The sequence below is a fragment of the Callorhinchus milii genome, unplaced genomic scaffold (genome assembly GCF_018977255.1).
Source record: "Callorhinchus milii isolate IMCB2004 unplaced genomic scaffold, IMCB_Cmil_1.0 Scaffold2, whole genome shotgun sequence".
NCBI classification, from domain to species: domain Eukaryota; kingdom Metazoa; phylum Chordata; class Chondrichthyes; order Chimaeriformes; family Callorhinchidae; genus Callorhinchus; species Callorhinchus milii.
Genome location: NW_024704743.1, coordinates 49,625,447 through 49,642,598, shown reverse-complemented (window position 1 = coordinate 49,642,598; position 17,152 = coordinate 49,625,447). Strand labels below are relative to the sequence as shown.

Sequence of the window (17,152 nt, the reverse complement as noted above, 5' to 3'; positions counted from 1 at the left end):
ATCAGCCCCAGGAATTATACACCCTGTCATCTCAGTAAATTCACTTTACATATTTCAACATTTTACTTACTCCAAGCAACCATTCCTCTTCAGAGGAGCAACAATATAGTTCAGTAACTGAACGGTGTACATTTAAATGAAGACAATGAGAACAAAAAAATCATGCATTTCTTAAAAGTTTGTAACCATAGAAATGATCTCTTTTTCTAGCCATCTAGAAAAATGTGGACATTTAGACATCCCATTGTATTTTAGACTGCTCAACAACTTGTACCCAGTATCACTGGGACACCCAGAGGCCCATAACACATTCTTGTCTCACTCACGTGCACAAGGCGTGTCACAGTGAAGCTGAAGTGGGGAACATCATTATTATTAGTAGTAGTAGTAGTAGTATTATACCACATAATTGGCAAAAAGCAGAAGCAAAAATGCTGGAAAACTGATCCTTCAACTACCTGGAGATTTGCCAAAAAGTTTCCTGCGGTCATTAGCTTCAGTGATTCTTGCCAGGAAGGTGTGGGGCAATTCTTCTCAGCATCGAATTTCACAGTGTTCACTCTCCTCTGGAAAAGCAGTAGTACGCAGTCCATGATTCGCATGATGAGGTGAGGTGGCCTGCCCAGGGTGCGGACAGTTGCAATATCGGAAGGCTTAATGGTCTGTAGGAAAAAAGGGGTGGGGGGGGGGAGGAGGAGGTAAGTAAAGGAAGTGTATGCCTTATGACCTCTCTTTTCGACCATGCTTTCGCCCCCTCCCCCACCACCCCCTCATCAGCGGCACCAAATCATTATGGTCATACACTTAGAACCATTTCCTTCAAATTTAAAACTGTGCAGAATTTTGGAAGAGTTTTAATTTCAATCCCAATCTGGAAACCGTTTTTTATTGTTCCTTATTGGTACTGCTGGGGAAAACTGGCTCCCAATTTAATCTAATAGTTTTCTAAAATTCTGCAAATCCTACATTTTAAAACAAAATAGTCTTTAGGCTAAGACTACATTTTCCAAGTCTCTGGATATTTTAGTTTAAACTAGAAATTATCTAAACATTTATTTAGAGAATTAGGATAGTCACAACTTTCCTAGTTGAACTAAAAACTAAATTAATATTGACTATTTTTCATCTTGCTGTACACAGCTTTCATTGTTCTCTTTGTGGCTTCTTTCAACTTTTCTTTTAATCAGTTTATGCCATTGGGGCAAACTATTTTTCTAATACTTCATTTTTTCAATTCACGAAAACCAAGGGATCCTTGGTAACAAGTCTTAAATAAACTACTGATGAGTTTCTCTCAAGTTTTTCAAAATTAAAGTTTCTAAATCATGTTGTCAACTCTGCTAAAAAAGTGGGTTTCCACAGTATATTCGTGCTATAAACAGAATTGCGCTATATTAGGCCCCGTTATAACAGGTTCTGACTGCAGTTAACTAACAGTCCACCCAGATCCCTTAAATAACAGAAAATATGGAAATGTTGCTCAAAAAATTTATCCTACTGATGGAGAGGTAGGTACATGTAACCATCAGTATCATAGAAATTCCAGCATAGGGTGAGACCATTCAGTCAATTGAGCCTATGCTTGTGCTAGCTCATCCAACTGCTCCGATCCCAATTCCCTGCTCTTTTCCTGAACTTTTTATTTCTTCCAGTTCAAATGTTTATCCAATTCCCTTTTAAATGTTGGTAGGATCTCAACCTCAGTAGCCATTTTGGGTCAACAAATTGCATAGTTCAGTGGTATTTATAAGATCCATAAAACAGAGTATTTATTTGCTGGGTTCAGAAAATCTATCTGCCATCACAAAACCAAATACTCGCCTGAAGAGCTGCCTCGGCTTCCTCTAGTGCGGGTTTTGCAGCCTCCAGTTTCTCTTCAGCAATGGCCTTGTCTGCTGATATACTGTCAACAATGGCCTGAGCCTTGTCCTTCACCTTCTGAACCTCTATCTTTACCTTTTCAGCTGCTTGAGCCTTCACAGTCACTTCTTTCAGCACCTGAAAACCAGAATTAAAAGCCACATGAAATAGGATTTTTATCTAACTATTTTGAAGTTGAACACTAAACTTAAATCCAATCTCAGAAATCATCATCTGACTGGACATCACAACAAGAGAGCACACATTCAAGTTTGCAGAAGGCAATTTCAGGATGTATGATGGGATGTATTTCTTTATCAATACGGTAATTAATGTCAGGAACAGATTACCAGGAAGGATGGTTGAGGACATGATAATGGACTTGTTTAAAAAACAGCTTGTTGTTAATAATGGATGAAAATAAGGTGGGTATTCTTGAAGACTGAGATCAAATTGGCCAAATAATTTTCTTTATCCAAATCTCTGATTTTTGTCAGCACTTCATCCAAGAAACGATGGAGTTTTTTTTAATGTCCAAAAGCTGTTAGCAAACATCACAGCCAAACTAAATCCCATCCTCATGTGAAATACACCGATCCTGTAGGGATTCCTGGACAGTGATCAGGAGAGTGCCCAAACCTCAACTTCCTAAAGTAAGGAGTTTCTGATGACAATTGCATTGCCTTTACTGAGATCAGCTAACTCAGCACAGTGGGATGCCCATTCTCATTAACATACAATGGCCGCCTACATGAAGCAAAAGATAGAACGTGTATATGCCATCACGTGGCTGGTCTGATGGAAGACTCCCAATTGCTGGTGGATGATTATTGCTGCTGTCTTCAAATCATTCAAATATCATTCAAATCATTCAAATATCCTACAGCAATATTACGGGCAGAGGAGGGAGGAAGAGGATCAGATTGCAGGCAATCTAATCAGCCTATTTATGGATCCATTCAATAATGAGTACCAGAGTGAAGAATCCTCGCAGAATGTTATTGTACAGAAACAAGCGAATCAGTCCATCAAATCTGAAAAAAAAATTCTCCACATCTAACCCCATTCTCCTGCTTTCTCCTGTTAATTGTTTCATTTATTTTCAAACATCTAAGTCATTTTAATAGAATTCATGGATTCTGCCACAATAAAATGACCAATATATCTGATTTTGTCCATTAGAAACAGATATTATCAAAGTCCCTGCACTTTGTGGCAAGTTGTCCCTTTAATAATCAGAATAGAGGTCCTAAGACTCAGATAATGAAATGACCTCAGTGGTAGCAACTATTTTTTAAAGATAAGTCTTAAACATATTATGATATTTTTTCAGATAATAGGATAGCTGAAAAATAAAATTTTTTGGTCATGCTGTACAAACCCACTATTATTCATGCTGCACTCCCTCTTCTGAACTGACATTCTGAACATCTGTGATCAGGGCTCCCTCTGCCTCCTTGTCCTCCTCGACCTCTCTGCCACCTTCAACATTGTTGACCACTCCATCCTCATACACCACCTTTCCGCTTTACTCAATCTTCACAGGACTGCCCTTGCCTGGTTCGATTCCTATCTCTCTCAGCGTCTCCACTTTGTTGCCTCTAACGGTTTCTCCTCCAGTCCCCGCACTGTCACGTCTGGCATCCCCCAGGGCTCTGTCCTTGGCCCTCTCCTCTTTAATATCTACATGCTCCCCCTTGGTGACATCATCCGCAGACATGGGGTCATCTTCCATATGCTGCTCTGCCTTCCCTCACCTCAGTAACATCGCCCGACTCCGCCACTACCTCACGCCTCAGGCCGCTGAAACACTTGTTCACGCCTTCATCACCTCCAGGCTCAACTATGCAAATGCCCTGCTTGTCGGCCTTCCCAACTCCTCCCTCCACAGGCTGCAGATAATCCAGAACTCTGCAGCCCGTGTCCTCTCCTGCACCAAACTCCGTGACCCCATCTCCCCCACTCTCGCCCGACTCCATTGGCTTTCTATCCTTCAGAGGATCCAGTTCAAGATCCTGGTCCACACATAAAAAGCCCTCCATGGCCTCGCCCCACCCTACCTCTGCGACCTCCTAATCGCTTACCAACCCACCATTCCCTCCGCTCAGCCGGCTCTGGCCTGTTCCACGTCCCCCGACCCACCCACCCCACTATTGGTGGGAGAGCCTTCAGCCACTCTGCCCCCAACCTCTGAAATTCCATCCCCCAATCACTCTGCCTCGCCCCCTCCTTAGCCTCTTCAAGTCCTGCCTCAAGACCCTCCTCTTCGACCATGCCATCGGCCACCCCCCTTCCCCTCCCCTCCCCCCCCAACCCCAGCTCGGGTCTGAAATGCTGTACTCTGTCCAGCGCCTTGGGACGTCCTCCCATCGTGAAAGGCACTATACAAATGTAATCTTGTTATTGTTGTTGTTGTTCTGCTGAATTTGGTATTTTTCCCATGACAATAATAATATTTGCATTTGGTATAGCACCTTATGATGTTGGAAGCACGTCTCAAAGTATTTCATAACATTTACTGTGAAATTGAGTGATTGTTTAATTGTAGGCAAACATGGCAGCACAACTGCGCACAGCAACGTCCCACAAACAGCAATGGATCGAGTGAATGACCATTTTTATTTGGCAGATTATTGGCCAAGGCATCAAGATTGAGAAACTCACTTCACTTTTCAAATAATGCCATGGGATCTTTAACGTCCATCTAAACAGATAGACGAGACCTCGGTTTACAAAGGAACATAACCAAAGTCACTTAATATAACTTTATATTAAAAGCAAGGATTGTTATTACTGTGGTGAGCAATTCTAAAAAATTTATTAAATTCACATTAACTTATAAAAAACAGAAAAGAAATTGATAAAGAGAAGTGAAAAATGTAACATTCAATGTTAAAATCAGCATTGCCTGAACTCACCCTTAGTTAATAACAACTCCATCAAAATTGACTTTCCCTGATGTCTCAGAGGTTTCATTGGCAGGTGCTCACACATTCTTTAAAAAAATCATTCTTTAGAGCCCCCTCCAAAAAAGGCAGCCAGGAACTTGGTTTAATGTCTCATCCGAAGGACGGCACCTCCGACATTGTAACACTTGGAACTTGAACACACAATCTTCTGACTCAGAGGCAAGAGTGCTACAACTGAGCCAGACTGTCTAGAAGTAATACACTGGAAAAATGCTCACCATGTCAGCCTTCTCATTGGCAACCTGTAGTTCCCTCTCCTTCACCTCCAGCTCTTTACTGAGAGCTGCCACTGATTCCGAAGCCTCCTTCAGCTTCTCCAGACCAGTGTTCATTCTACAGTACAAAAAACAAACAGCAGTACAGCCAAGCCGCAAACACTTCTCAGAAGTGCCTCCTTTCAGGACTTTTTTATTTTGAAAAACATGAACAAACTAAGAAAACAATTCAAGAGTTACACACTCACACCTGAAAATGTTTGTGTTGCTTTGAGTTTTACTATAAGGCTATTCTACAGAAGAAATATAATTATCCACACTAACTGGGACCAGTCCCATTATGGATAAGCAAACTGTGCAGATAATTGGATATCACGCAAAATACAAATTGACACCAGAGAATGACACCAGAGTTAACTAAAAAATTATTGCACCAGGAGTTATACAGTCACTGTAGTGCCTCACTGTGCCAGGCCTTCTTCCTGACATTCTTTCTCTCATAGCCCCCTTCTTCCTCTCTTATTTTGCCTCTCTCTCTACCTTTCTCTATGACCATCTCGATCTGTCACTGTAACCCTACCTTGTATACTTACTTTTATGCTATCGGAAAACAAAGTTATTTGCCTGCTGTGAAGTTGTGTGCAAAGTAGTGAAACATTTTACAGAACACCACTAAATTGTGCCCCTAGAAATTGTGTGTGCATTACACAGGCTCGCATTCCAGAACCCAATATAGATAGGTGGAGATGGAGATAATTGGTGTGCACATAACCAGTATATAACTGTATATAAAATAAAACTTTCCATGTCTACTTCCTATTCATTCTTCCCTCAAGTAACCAAGGCAACTGACAAGCATAAGAGAAATCGAGTGTGAATGTTAGATGAAACTAGGATTCAAATATGAATCTCCAAGAAAAGTTATTTCATTTCGGTCGAGAAATTCTACTCTATTAAATACTGACCTGTTGGCCATTGTTTGAACCTCAGAGTGTTTCTCTTTGTAGATGGCCTTATATCCCTGGATGAACGAGAGATAGGATTTAGGCGTCACGTGGGTAGATCGACGGTATCTCTGGAAATAATCCACACATTTCTCCGCCACTCCATCCTGGAAGGAACCCATACACTGAACCACCTCTCTCTTCACCTCTGTGGTGCAGTCAATGTCGTAAGACGATAGGAAATGCTCAGACACTGTTAAAAAAAAAGGCACAAATTTGTCATCTACATACACAGTCTTTTGAAAAAGTTCTAGTTGAAAATAGTCCTTGCATTTCATGTTGTGCCTTTCATGTCAGGAGGACGTCTCAAAGCACTTCACAGTAGACCGTGTGTTTTGTAAGCAATTGAAATGATCCTTTAAGAAATTAAAGAGAATTGAATAAGTAAACTGCATGTTTTAATATTTGCCAGTTTCACATTGAGAATTGGCTCAGTGGTGTAAGTGGAGAGTGAGGCGATGGGAAATCAAAGATCCGAAATTCCTCAGAGCCTTAGCCATAAGGTCAAAATTTTAAACACTTAAGATTGTGCAGAATGTTGGAAAATTCTTAAATTCAAGTCTTAATTTGGAAGTAATTTTTTAAGGATATCATTCAATGTTAGCCTGGCTCAGTTGGTAATACAGTGCTGGGAGCATCATCCTTTGGATGAAACAGAGGTCCCATCTGCCTGTTCAAGTGGACATGAAAGATTCCACGGAACTACTCGAAAAGAGAAGGGAGTTTCTCATGGCCAAAAATCGCCCAAATTGCGTATTCATTTCACTTCCATTTGTGGGGCATTGCATGGAGCAACTGGCTACAGCATTCATCTACAAATACACAGTCACTACACATTACAGTTTATCCTGTGAAGCGTTTTGAGATGTCCTCCTGACATGAAAGGCACTATATCAAATGCAAAGGTATATTTTTAATTAGATATCCAAAGTTCTTTTTAAGATTCATTTGAAAAACGGCAGAAAACCAGCTTCCGTATAAAGACTTAATTTAAGAATATTCTAGCATTCTGTACAAATCTTACATTTTACGTAAAAATCTCAAGACAAAGACCATGGCAAAATGTGGGGCCCTTGAACTCTGTACATGCACATTATACACACAGAGAATTGATACTCACCAGTCTCTGAGCGCCAGTGACATTTTCAATGCATGAATAATTCAAAAAAACTTTCAAATAGTCTCGCCAGCAGTGCTAAAAAGCATATTCATCTGTTTTACACTGAACATTAAGTGTCAGGTCTGTATTTAGAGATACTGCCCGATGGTAAAGGAGACGATAAAAGCAGTATTAAAACAAGCCTGAGAAGATATAATGAACTACTGATGGAGTGTAAATTTGGATCAGAACTGCATTATAAAGCCAAGCACTACTCACTAACTGAGGAAATTGAGGACATAAGACTATAAAAACCTAGTCTCCATCCTTCGGGCAAACAATCTAAATATAAAATAACAATGCGACTTGCATTTATTTAGCGCCCCTCATGCAGAGTAGCATCCCAGACAGTTAACAGTGGCGGAGCATGACACCGAGCCGGGGGGAGGTGACCGTAGGCACGGTCAAAGAGGAAGGTCTTCAGGCAAGACCTGAAGATGGGAAGGAGGAGCAAGGCTGAGAGATTGAGGGAGAGTGTTCCAGAGTGGCTGAAAGCACAGCCACCGAAGGCAGACCAAAGGGAGGAAGCATTCAGGGAGGAGATATATAAGGCATTCAGTTCATGGAACATATTTCACACCATTTCATTCAAGCAGACTCTTCCAACTAACCTCTCTGGTTTCCGATGTTCAAAATGCTTAAAGGAAAATTTGGTGGATGTACTATCTGCTGGGACACACTCACCGGCAATGAGAGCATCTTTGGGCCAGCGACTGAACCAGTCCATGGTGCAGCCTGAAATGAGGGCAGGAAACTTCAGAGCTCGATTTCTGAATCTTTCTCCCACTGGTGAAAAGCAAAGGACCACGTGAAGGTTCTGACGAACTCTGGTCATGAAGTAGTCATAAAGGTTCTCATTGGTGGGTGGCCGGCGAGGATACTCTTTCTTCATGACAGGTATGAGGTCACTGGTGATCTCGTCTATTTCATCGCGAGGAAACAAGTTAGAAACCTAAAAGTGTGACACAAGAGGTTAGGCTCACAGTGGCAAGGCTGAATCGTAGGAGTTCCTGGCTCCAGCTGTCTGTCCAGCAGTACTTGAACCAACATTCAACATATGTCTGTTTACCTAGCAAATGGGAGGAAAGCAATCAATGTCTCTCTGACTCCAATAGTGAAACATCTGGCAAAAGCAGAATAGAGTTGACTCCACTCTCTTTGGCAGACTCAATGAAGGAACCTAAGAGCCAGGCTCCAGAACTCAGGCTCATTGATGACTAGCCAGCCTGCATAGCTCTTCATTAGGACCTTGGAGAGATAGAGATAATCCTGGGGGCAGGATTGCAAGCCAAGAACACAGATGCATAGCATGGATCTAGCCAGACATGCAATAGGAAGGCTACAGATAAGCTTCGCAGTTTCAGATGGCTCAATTCCAGCAGCACTCAAGTGGGTAATTTGAAGGCTTAATGCTTTTACTACCACTAATCTGAGCCTGAGTTCTCAGGCCATAGGCAAGCTGAATTTGTCTTCCCCATAAACAAGAAGAGCTGGAATTGGAAGCGTAAACTTAAAATATGTTTCTATGCTTATCAGACTCCCGACAGATTACAAAAATTGGAAGTATTTTGCCAACACAGTTCTATGGGGGATGGGTTTCTACTTATTGTAATGCATCTCCTCCCGCTAGCACATTATGCCTCTTACTGTAAGCATTTTGATCAGCTAACAGAATATACAATGCTACTAAGCTTGCTAAGAACTGATAATGATCATTAAATAAAGGACACTCAAGTTTGCAACAGATTATGCTGAGACTTACTTTGGAAGCCAAACACTCACTCAGTTGAGCTGCCAAACCATCTCAACATAAAAGAACCTACACCAGACTAAAAGTGTTACAGTTTCAGGTACAATATTGTGACTCAATACAAACCAGAAAAAAAAACTCCCAATAATGTCAGTAATGTGTTGGTTCCCTAGTATGGTCTTTTGCAGAACAAGAGATTTACTTTATTCATTTCTAAAATGCATCTGTATACAGGTCAAGCCCCAGTAATAGGGATTAAGATCTACATCACAAAATCAAATACTGTTGTTCAAATTGCAGCTTTGAGATGTCTCGAAGACATGATAAGGCGCTATATCAAATGCAAGGATTATTATTATTATTACAGCTTTTCTTTCAACAGAATTATTTCCCACTGACTCACAGGAACTCTGCTTCAGAGATAGACTGCAATGAAGTTCCCACAGGTCAGTGTAACATACCTCCAGTTATCCAAAAGTCCCCCCATTTGTGAAGCTCAAATTCTTTTCCAGGAGTCTACTATTTCTGGAACTTGAAAAGTTTCATCTTGTGCTCGGAGTGAATTAACTGCAGACTGTGAATTTAAGAACTGTGTGGAAACCATATGAGACATATTTCTGTTTTTCTGTTTCAAAGATTGATTGCATACCTCTCCTGATGACAGAACATTGTTCATGTATTCAAGGAACGACTCATCTTTGATCTCATTGTCTGTAAAGATAAAGGTGATACCCTTGCCTTGATGCCCAGCTGTTTTGTATAAAACCTTCAAGTCTTCCATCAGGTTAAAGGTATTGTATGATCTATGGAGTCAAGAAGATAACTGGTTTGTGCAAAAGAGCATTGCATTACACAAAGGTCAGCTATCAGGCATCAAACGCAGTAACTTTCAGCATCATTAATAGCACAGAATTCTTCCCTTTTGAGCTCGACAACATTTAAGCGATATTTCATATAAATGGAGAAGAACTTAAATACTGCTAAAGCAACCACCTCTATTAGCAACCACCAGCCTGGAATAGTCACAAATGATTTCCCAGAATAAATACCCTCTATTCAGCAACCATCTGTCTAACACAACCAGTGTCCATTCTTTTTTAGCCTCATCGGTGTACAGATATCCTTTCCTGTTCTAGGTGAGTATAAGTGTAATTACTTAAATTCATTCCCACGAGGTGTGCAAATTATACGAGAAATCTAAATCAAGACATTTCTTAAGCGAGTGAAATAATACAGCTCATTTTACAATCATATTAAATGAACGATGCTTTGCCCCCCAGTACTGTACTGGTACTGACAATGCATTACCAATTTCCACAGGGCCACATCGAGACTCCTAGCACATTTACCAATGCTACGCTGAGCAGCCAATGTGATGCCCACAGCTTCCCACCGCACATGTGAGGTCATTACTTTAAAAGATATTTATTAAATTGTTTTTTTTAAGATGAATGAGAGGATATGCATCGGCAATTTAGAAAGCCCATATGGAACATTTCCAAAGATAACAAATGGGCTGTAACTTATGTACAAATTAATGGTCGACTTTGGTGGCAGATAACAATAGATGGGTTAATATGGTTCAAGGGAATCGCTGGACATCTTTGTAATATTGTCCTGTATTTGATGTTAGCACACACTAACACAATTAATTAAAGTCACTGAAAAATATTGGCCTTACCTTGTTAATGTGATTTGAAAAGTCTTGTATCCAGCAATGAAGGATGCTAGTTTGGTCAAACTCTGCTTGCCTGACCCACCTACACCAACCAGCAGAGCATTCCCACGAGATGTGCGAATTATACGAGAAATCTAAATTAAAGTTTTTCTTAAGTGAGTGAAACAATACAGTTCATTTCACAGTCATGTTAAATGGACAATGCTTTCCTCTCCGGTACATTCACAAGTTTGCCAAAGATTCAGTATTTTGGACCAAGAGTGCAGCTGTACAGCTTCTAGTTATCTATTTATGTTACTTATACTTCAACTTTGCAAGATCACCGTATACCATTTGGTATAGAACATACAGCACGGAAACAGGTCAATCAGCCCAATTATTACATGCCGGTATGTTTTTTCCCTTTCCTAACTTCAGCTTGAGCCAAGAACTTAAGGTTAAGAAGTTGACCTCAAGTACAGGTATTCAACCTTACGAGTTTGTCAAAAGCCACTTGGGCAAAACTTAATTGTGCATTTAAATGACAATCATTTTACCTTCACCAAGTGAGTCATAGCATCCTTGAAGCACACCATATCCAATCCTGCTCCACGGATACTTTCATTATATTGCTGCAAAAACATATTCAGACGATCTTTCAGATGATCGAGACTCTCAATGGGCTCATAGATCTTTGGCATCTCAAAGTCAGCATCTTCTGTTTCATCACCTGTGTCAAAAGATTAAATTTTTATTAAAGTGTACATTAAACTCATTTTACTATTTTGTTTGCTAGGAATGAAGTTCCAAAAAAGATTGGAAATGGTAGGTTTTCACCTAAATGCATTTTTCAGTTACAAACAGCACACATTTCTTAGTCATGTTGGAACATGAATATAACTGGTTTGTTTACACCTTCACCGATAAAATACACAACCATAATTTACTGCATATTCTGTGAAACATTTCGAGACATCTGACTAATGCGGAAGGCACAATATCAAATGTAAGTAATGTTACTTTACGTACTTATATTATTACCTGTGGCTTCAGGAGCATCTCGTAAGAAGTCTACAAAGTAAGTATCAACTCCAACATTAACAATGGCCATAGCTTTCTCCTTTAGCGCCTCCTCAATGAGGTTTGCTAATATTTTGTCAAACCAAGCTACGTCATCTGGGGTGGTAAAGCGGTCAGCTATAACACGCTTGCATTCATGTTTCCACAGCTCCAGGACCACCTAAACACATACAGAGGAAAACAACCATTTGCATTCATACACGACTTCCAAAGCAGCAGAGCATCGGTTAGTAATAGTGGAAAAATGGGATACAAAACATGTGATAACTATCACTGGCAATATCCACTCCCTGTCAATATCTAACCACCAAGGGCGACCTCCCAAACTTCATCTCAATGATTGAATCTAAAGCCCATGCCCTGGGCCAATAAAAAATTACAGAAATATTTGCCAGAAATTGCAGGGAAATTTTTGGCACACTTTCCTGAAAATTGTGGGGAGTTGATTGGTGCTATTGAGGTACATTTTACTAATAAACTATATTTTTTTCACTTTATTGATCAAAAATAAATATGAGGAAATAACACATTAGATTGTTGTAAAAAATATTAAATGCTTCTTTAATAAAAACTCAGTGGCCTTTTTTTGTGGGGGTGAGGTGGGGGGACACCAGCGGGGCTACAGGAGCTTTCAGCACCGCACATATACCCAGAGAGAGAGACTCACACACGCACACACATTCTCAGACACAGAGAGAGACACACACTCACAGGCAGAGAAAGAGACATACACACTCAGACACAGAGAGAAACACACACACACTCAGACACAGAGAGAAACACATACACACTCAGACACAGAGAGAAACACACACACACTCAGACACAGAGAGAAACACACACACACTCAGACACAGAGAGAAACACACACACACTCAGACACAGAGAGAAACACACACACACTCAGACACAGAGAGAAACACACACACACTCAGACACAGAGAGAAACACACACACACTCAGACACAGAGAGAAACACACACACACTCAGACACAGAAAGAGACACACACTCACTCAGACACAGAAAGAGACACACTCACTCAGACACAGAGTGACACACACTCACTCAGACACAGAGAGTGACACACACCCACTCAGACACAGAGAGTGACACACACTCACTCAGACACAGAGAGTGACACACACTCAGACACACTCACAAACACATAGAGAGACACACACAGGCACATCCACAAATACACAAGAGCAGAGGGAAACCCAGACATACTCACACAGAGAGTGACACACACCCACTCAGACACAGAGAGTGACACACACTCACTCAGACACAGAGAGTGACACACACTCACTCAGACACAGAGAGTGACACCCACTCACTCAGACACACTCACAAACACATAGAGAGACACACACAGGCACATCCACAAATACACAAGAGCAGAGGGAAACCCAGACATACTCACACAGACTCACAAACGGAGAGAGACACACACACACACTCACAAATGCATATAGACATACACATAGACAATTATAGACACTCTCACACTCAGAAAGAGGAGGGTGTTTGTAGCGGATTCCGCAGGGGAAGTGTGGCCCAGCCCATGACAAACAATATACTTGTCACCTGTATTGGGTTTTTCAGTGATAGTTCCTCAATATCAGCTTGTAAACACAACACATTTTCCACCCAATATTTCGAACCGTTTAAGGAGCATTTCAGCTTAATTGGAAATACGTAATTACGTTCATCAGAAAGGAAGGATCGATGAGGTTTGTAGTCTAACAACAACAACTTGCATTTATATAGCGCTCCTCACGTAGGGTAGCATCCCAAAGCATTTGACAGTGGCGGTCCCCAGGCATGGTCAAAGAGGAAGGTCTTCAGGCACAACCTGAAGCTAGTGAAAGAAGGGGCATAACGAAGGGATAGAGGAAGAGTGTTCCAGAGTTTCGGGGCATAGTGGTTCAAAGTGCGGCCTCCAATGGCAGCCAGAGGAGCACGGCTAGAACTGGTGTGATGTGGGTACAGAGTTTAGTGCGGGTGAGAATCCCGGATATATTTCAGGTACTTACATTTTCACTGCAGACAACCTCTGAGATGGTGTTCAGCATCCCCTGCCATATCCTTGACAGGTCTCTCAGATTGAAAATGTAGTGAAATTTGGCTGGTGTGGGCAACATTTTCAATTTGGTTATCTGCCAAAGCCTGCGAGTCAATGGGACCAGCTTTGATATTACACTTCTCACCTCCAGAGGGAAGCCTCGTTGTGTACAGTAGTGACCAGTTCCAATGACACCTACAAAGTAAAGTTTGTTTTGGTCAGCTGGGTGGGTGTCTGACAAACGCGGAAGCCCATCACCATGCTTCAAATATATCCAAACCAAACAGAGCTCTATGTAGCCTCCCTGGACATGGACATTTCAGAGATATTTATTGGAATAGGCACTCTCTCCCTGGAATTACTTACCTAATTCCAGAGAGTATTAAGCATAGATTTGCAACAGCCAAGCCTCTGGGAACTCCAAGTGTATTGCTATGTATAACCATCTAAAGCCGCATGCCATTGAAAACAAGCTTTCCTGCTGCTTGTCCAGCTAGGACCACCCTAGGGTTTTGACGTGCAGGGTTAACAGAAGCTGAGTGGGAAGAATCCCTTCCCCAATGACTGGTCTGCCTTCCAGGTCCTGCCGATGTGCTGTCATCAGCAGTGTCCTGGAATACTGCGGACCTGACTGGCTCAGAAACTGAACTACTGAGACCGCCACAGAGGGTTGGCTCGATTCTAACATTCTGTTGCCAAACATGTCACCTTGGAGCCAGTTCAGCTCTAAGGAGACCCTGCTTGACCCCCCCACCCCCCCTCCACCAGGGGAAGTGGGAGGAAGACTAGTTGGTCACAAGTATTGTAAACCAAAAAGCTAGATATAATAATTTAGTTTTTCAGACATTTACATTTTACTTTCCTCAATCTACCCAGTAAGTAGAATTTAGATCAATCACTTGATGTGTTCTCTTTTTCTGTTTTTTTATTTCCTTACCAAAAATCTTGTCAATGGAAGCATTAGAAGGCAAGGTGCAGTTAAATATTGAGAACTGTCTCTTCAGACGCTGGGGTATGTCATTTCTGCCACCTCCAGGATGTATCATGGCAGCGAGGAACTGGATGTCCATAATGTTAGTGAATTCACCTGGTTTTTCCAAGTTATAAAAGCCATTTTGCTCCATCAGCTGTCGCACAATTTCGTTAGTGACCTAAAATAAGAGCACAAAAGTATACTGAGGGCTCCCAAGTTAAATACAAGTAAAAGCAACTTCCATTCAGAATACCAAACAGAACATAACTGATCACAGTTACTATAAAGCTAAGGAGAATGCTCTTCCTTTGCTTGTGTGAATGTTGTTCGTGAAGATGATGGGTGTTTGCTGTGAGAATGGAACAGTTTTCTGCTTTAGGCACTCATTGTTCCCATGTATACTACAGACAGCTATAACGTAAAGTTCCCTCTACACCAGGGTAAAATCTCCATTTCCAATGCCAGCAAACATTGTGGCTTTTTTCATTAAGATCGATAATTTAATGCCAAATTTTGGTCATTTTTTTGGCCTTTGGGCTACACCTACTTGCAAAGTGTTGAATGCTCAGAGGATAAGCGTCTGGGGTATAGAAGGATAGTATGCAATCATTACGCAATCTCCATTCTCCTCTTCCCATGCTCATTTAGCTCCTCTTCCCATGCTCATTTAGCTGCACACTCAAGTCCATCTTGAAAGTCTGTTTGATGGCTTAGTCTCTTACCAAGATGTAATAGCTTACCCACTGGGATCTTCGAGCTGATAATGCTTGTAAAAGCAATGGAATGTTATTACTTTTGTTCATTGCATGCTACTTATGATAATGCCAAGTAAAGATTCAAGACATTCACTTTTGAAAATTGCCCTTAATGATTATTTATCACTGCACAGCCTTCTCCACCCTCCTCCAGTAATCACTAGTTGCCAACAGTCAGGCACTCAGCACTCCACCTTCAGCCCAGACTGCATGCTCAGCCTCTGGTTAGGAGAAGGAAATTATAACAGTGAAAGATGTGCAGTAAAAATAGAACAAAATACATCACAAGGAATTGTACACATTTCAAGCACCGTCCATGCAGGTCTCCAATGTTTGAGTAATGTGATCTGACAAAATAATATTAGTTTTCTTAAAATATTGCTATACAACACTTTTTTTTGAAGACTTATGATTATATTCCAAGAAGTATGTTTCAGAGTACTTTTTTTGGAGTCTCCGCTCGCAGACAGTGAGCCATAATTTAATGCTTAGTGTACTGTATTAGCTTAACTCCATATTAGCTTGGAAAAGGGAACTGAATAGATATCTAAAAAGGAAAAAAATTACATGGGCATGGAAAAAGGATAATGCTGTGATCCTGCTTCTTGAAAAGGTTATTTAAAAGGTGTATTGTTAAACGTGTTAACGCATCTACGGTTATAGAGTTAAAGAGTCCTGGGCCCATGGACCACCCAAAAGGAGTATTATTAGTGTATTGTATTTTAAAACTGGACCCGAAGAACGCTGTTTTATTATGTCGGTAAGCAGTGGGAGTGAAAAGGTTGCAGCAAGGCTAAAGTGAAACTGAGTTAATAATCTGGTTGACTAAGAATGTCACTAAGAGGTTAAAATTGAAATTAAGTTAAGAACCTGGTTGACTAAGGTTGTACCATGAGTGATACTGAAACAACGCTAGGAATCTGGTTGGATAATTTTGCCGCCATGAATGATTTAGAGGAACTTTGAAAGGTTCGTTGCGATTTGTTCGTTCGTGAATTATCAGATTAATTGATAAAGACTTGGAAGAAAGTAAACCAAGACAGAAAGCTAGAGTAAGTCAGGCGTAAGAAAAAATTATAATACTTAGTACTCTTTTGCACATTCAATTAGAGCCTTCCCATTTTAAGGTAAAAAAATGAATGGGTATGTTAAAACGAGATAATGAACTATTGCAGGTTCAGAACAGAGTTTGAAAAAGGAGCACAGGACGTGTCTATTGCAGAACAGCCTCCGAGAGGTTACCCGCGTTTAAACTCTCCCAGTGGCAGAGTTAAAACATGTAGTATCATGAGCTGGGACATTCGACCCTGAGAAATAATCGCTTTTCGCACACTTGAGATGTGTGCAGTGTGCTTGTCAATTACATGGGAATGATAGGGACAATTTCAAGATTTTGATAACAGGGAAAATAATCAGTGGTCCTCAGAATTTGATGAGTATAATAGTGATCCGTTGGAATAACCTAGCTGATTTCTTGGCTCAAAAATAATTCAAGAGGGGGACTAGTTTGGTACATGTGAATCAAATCAAATCTTTTTAAAAGGGAATGATCCTGGATGTTTAAAATGAATAACTAACATAACTGTAGATCAGATCCCATGTTCAGACAGTGATATGCTTTAATCCTATGAACAACAATTTCAGTATTAATAGTGATAGTTGA

The 17,152-nt window shown here is 40.9% G+C and overlaps 1 protein-coding gene across 1 annotated transcript in view; it reads right to left on the bottom strand.

The window, feature by feature from the left end:
• dnah5 (dynein, axonemal, heavy chain 5) overlaps nt 1–17,152 on the bottom strand; it is a 123,374-nt gene that overhangs the window by 37,923 nt on the left and 68,299 nt on the right. Inside the window, exons 45-56 of the mRNA XM_042346968.1 lie at nt 14,699–14,912; nt 13,748–13,956; nt 12,986–13,000; nt 11,656–11,854; nt 11,172–11,344; nt 10,639–10,769; nt 9,607–9,760; nt 7,892–8,159; nt 6,010–6,241; nt 5,048–5,162; nt 1,822–1,998; nt 459–662 (exon numbers count right to left, since the gene is read on the bottom strand). Of these exons, the coding sequence (XP_042202902.1) occupies nt 459–662; nt 1,822–1,998; nt 5,048–5,162; nt 6,010–6,241; nt 7,892–8,159; nt 9,607–9,760; nt 10,639–10,769; nt 11,172–11,344; nt 11,656–11,854; nt 12,986–13,000; nt 13,748–13,956; nt 14,699–14,912 (2,091 nt within the window). The remainder of the gene's footprint in view (nt 1–458; nt 663–1,821; nt 1,999–5,047; nt 5,163–6,009; nt 6,242–7,891; nt 8,160–9,606; nt 9,761–10,638; nt 10,770–11,171; nt 11,345–11,655; nt 11,855–12,985; nt 13,001–13,747; nt 13,957–14,698; nt 14,913–17,152) is intronic.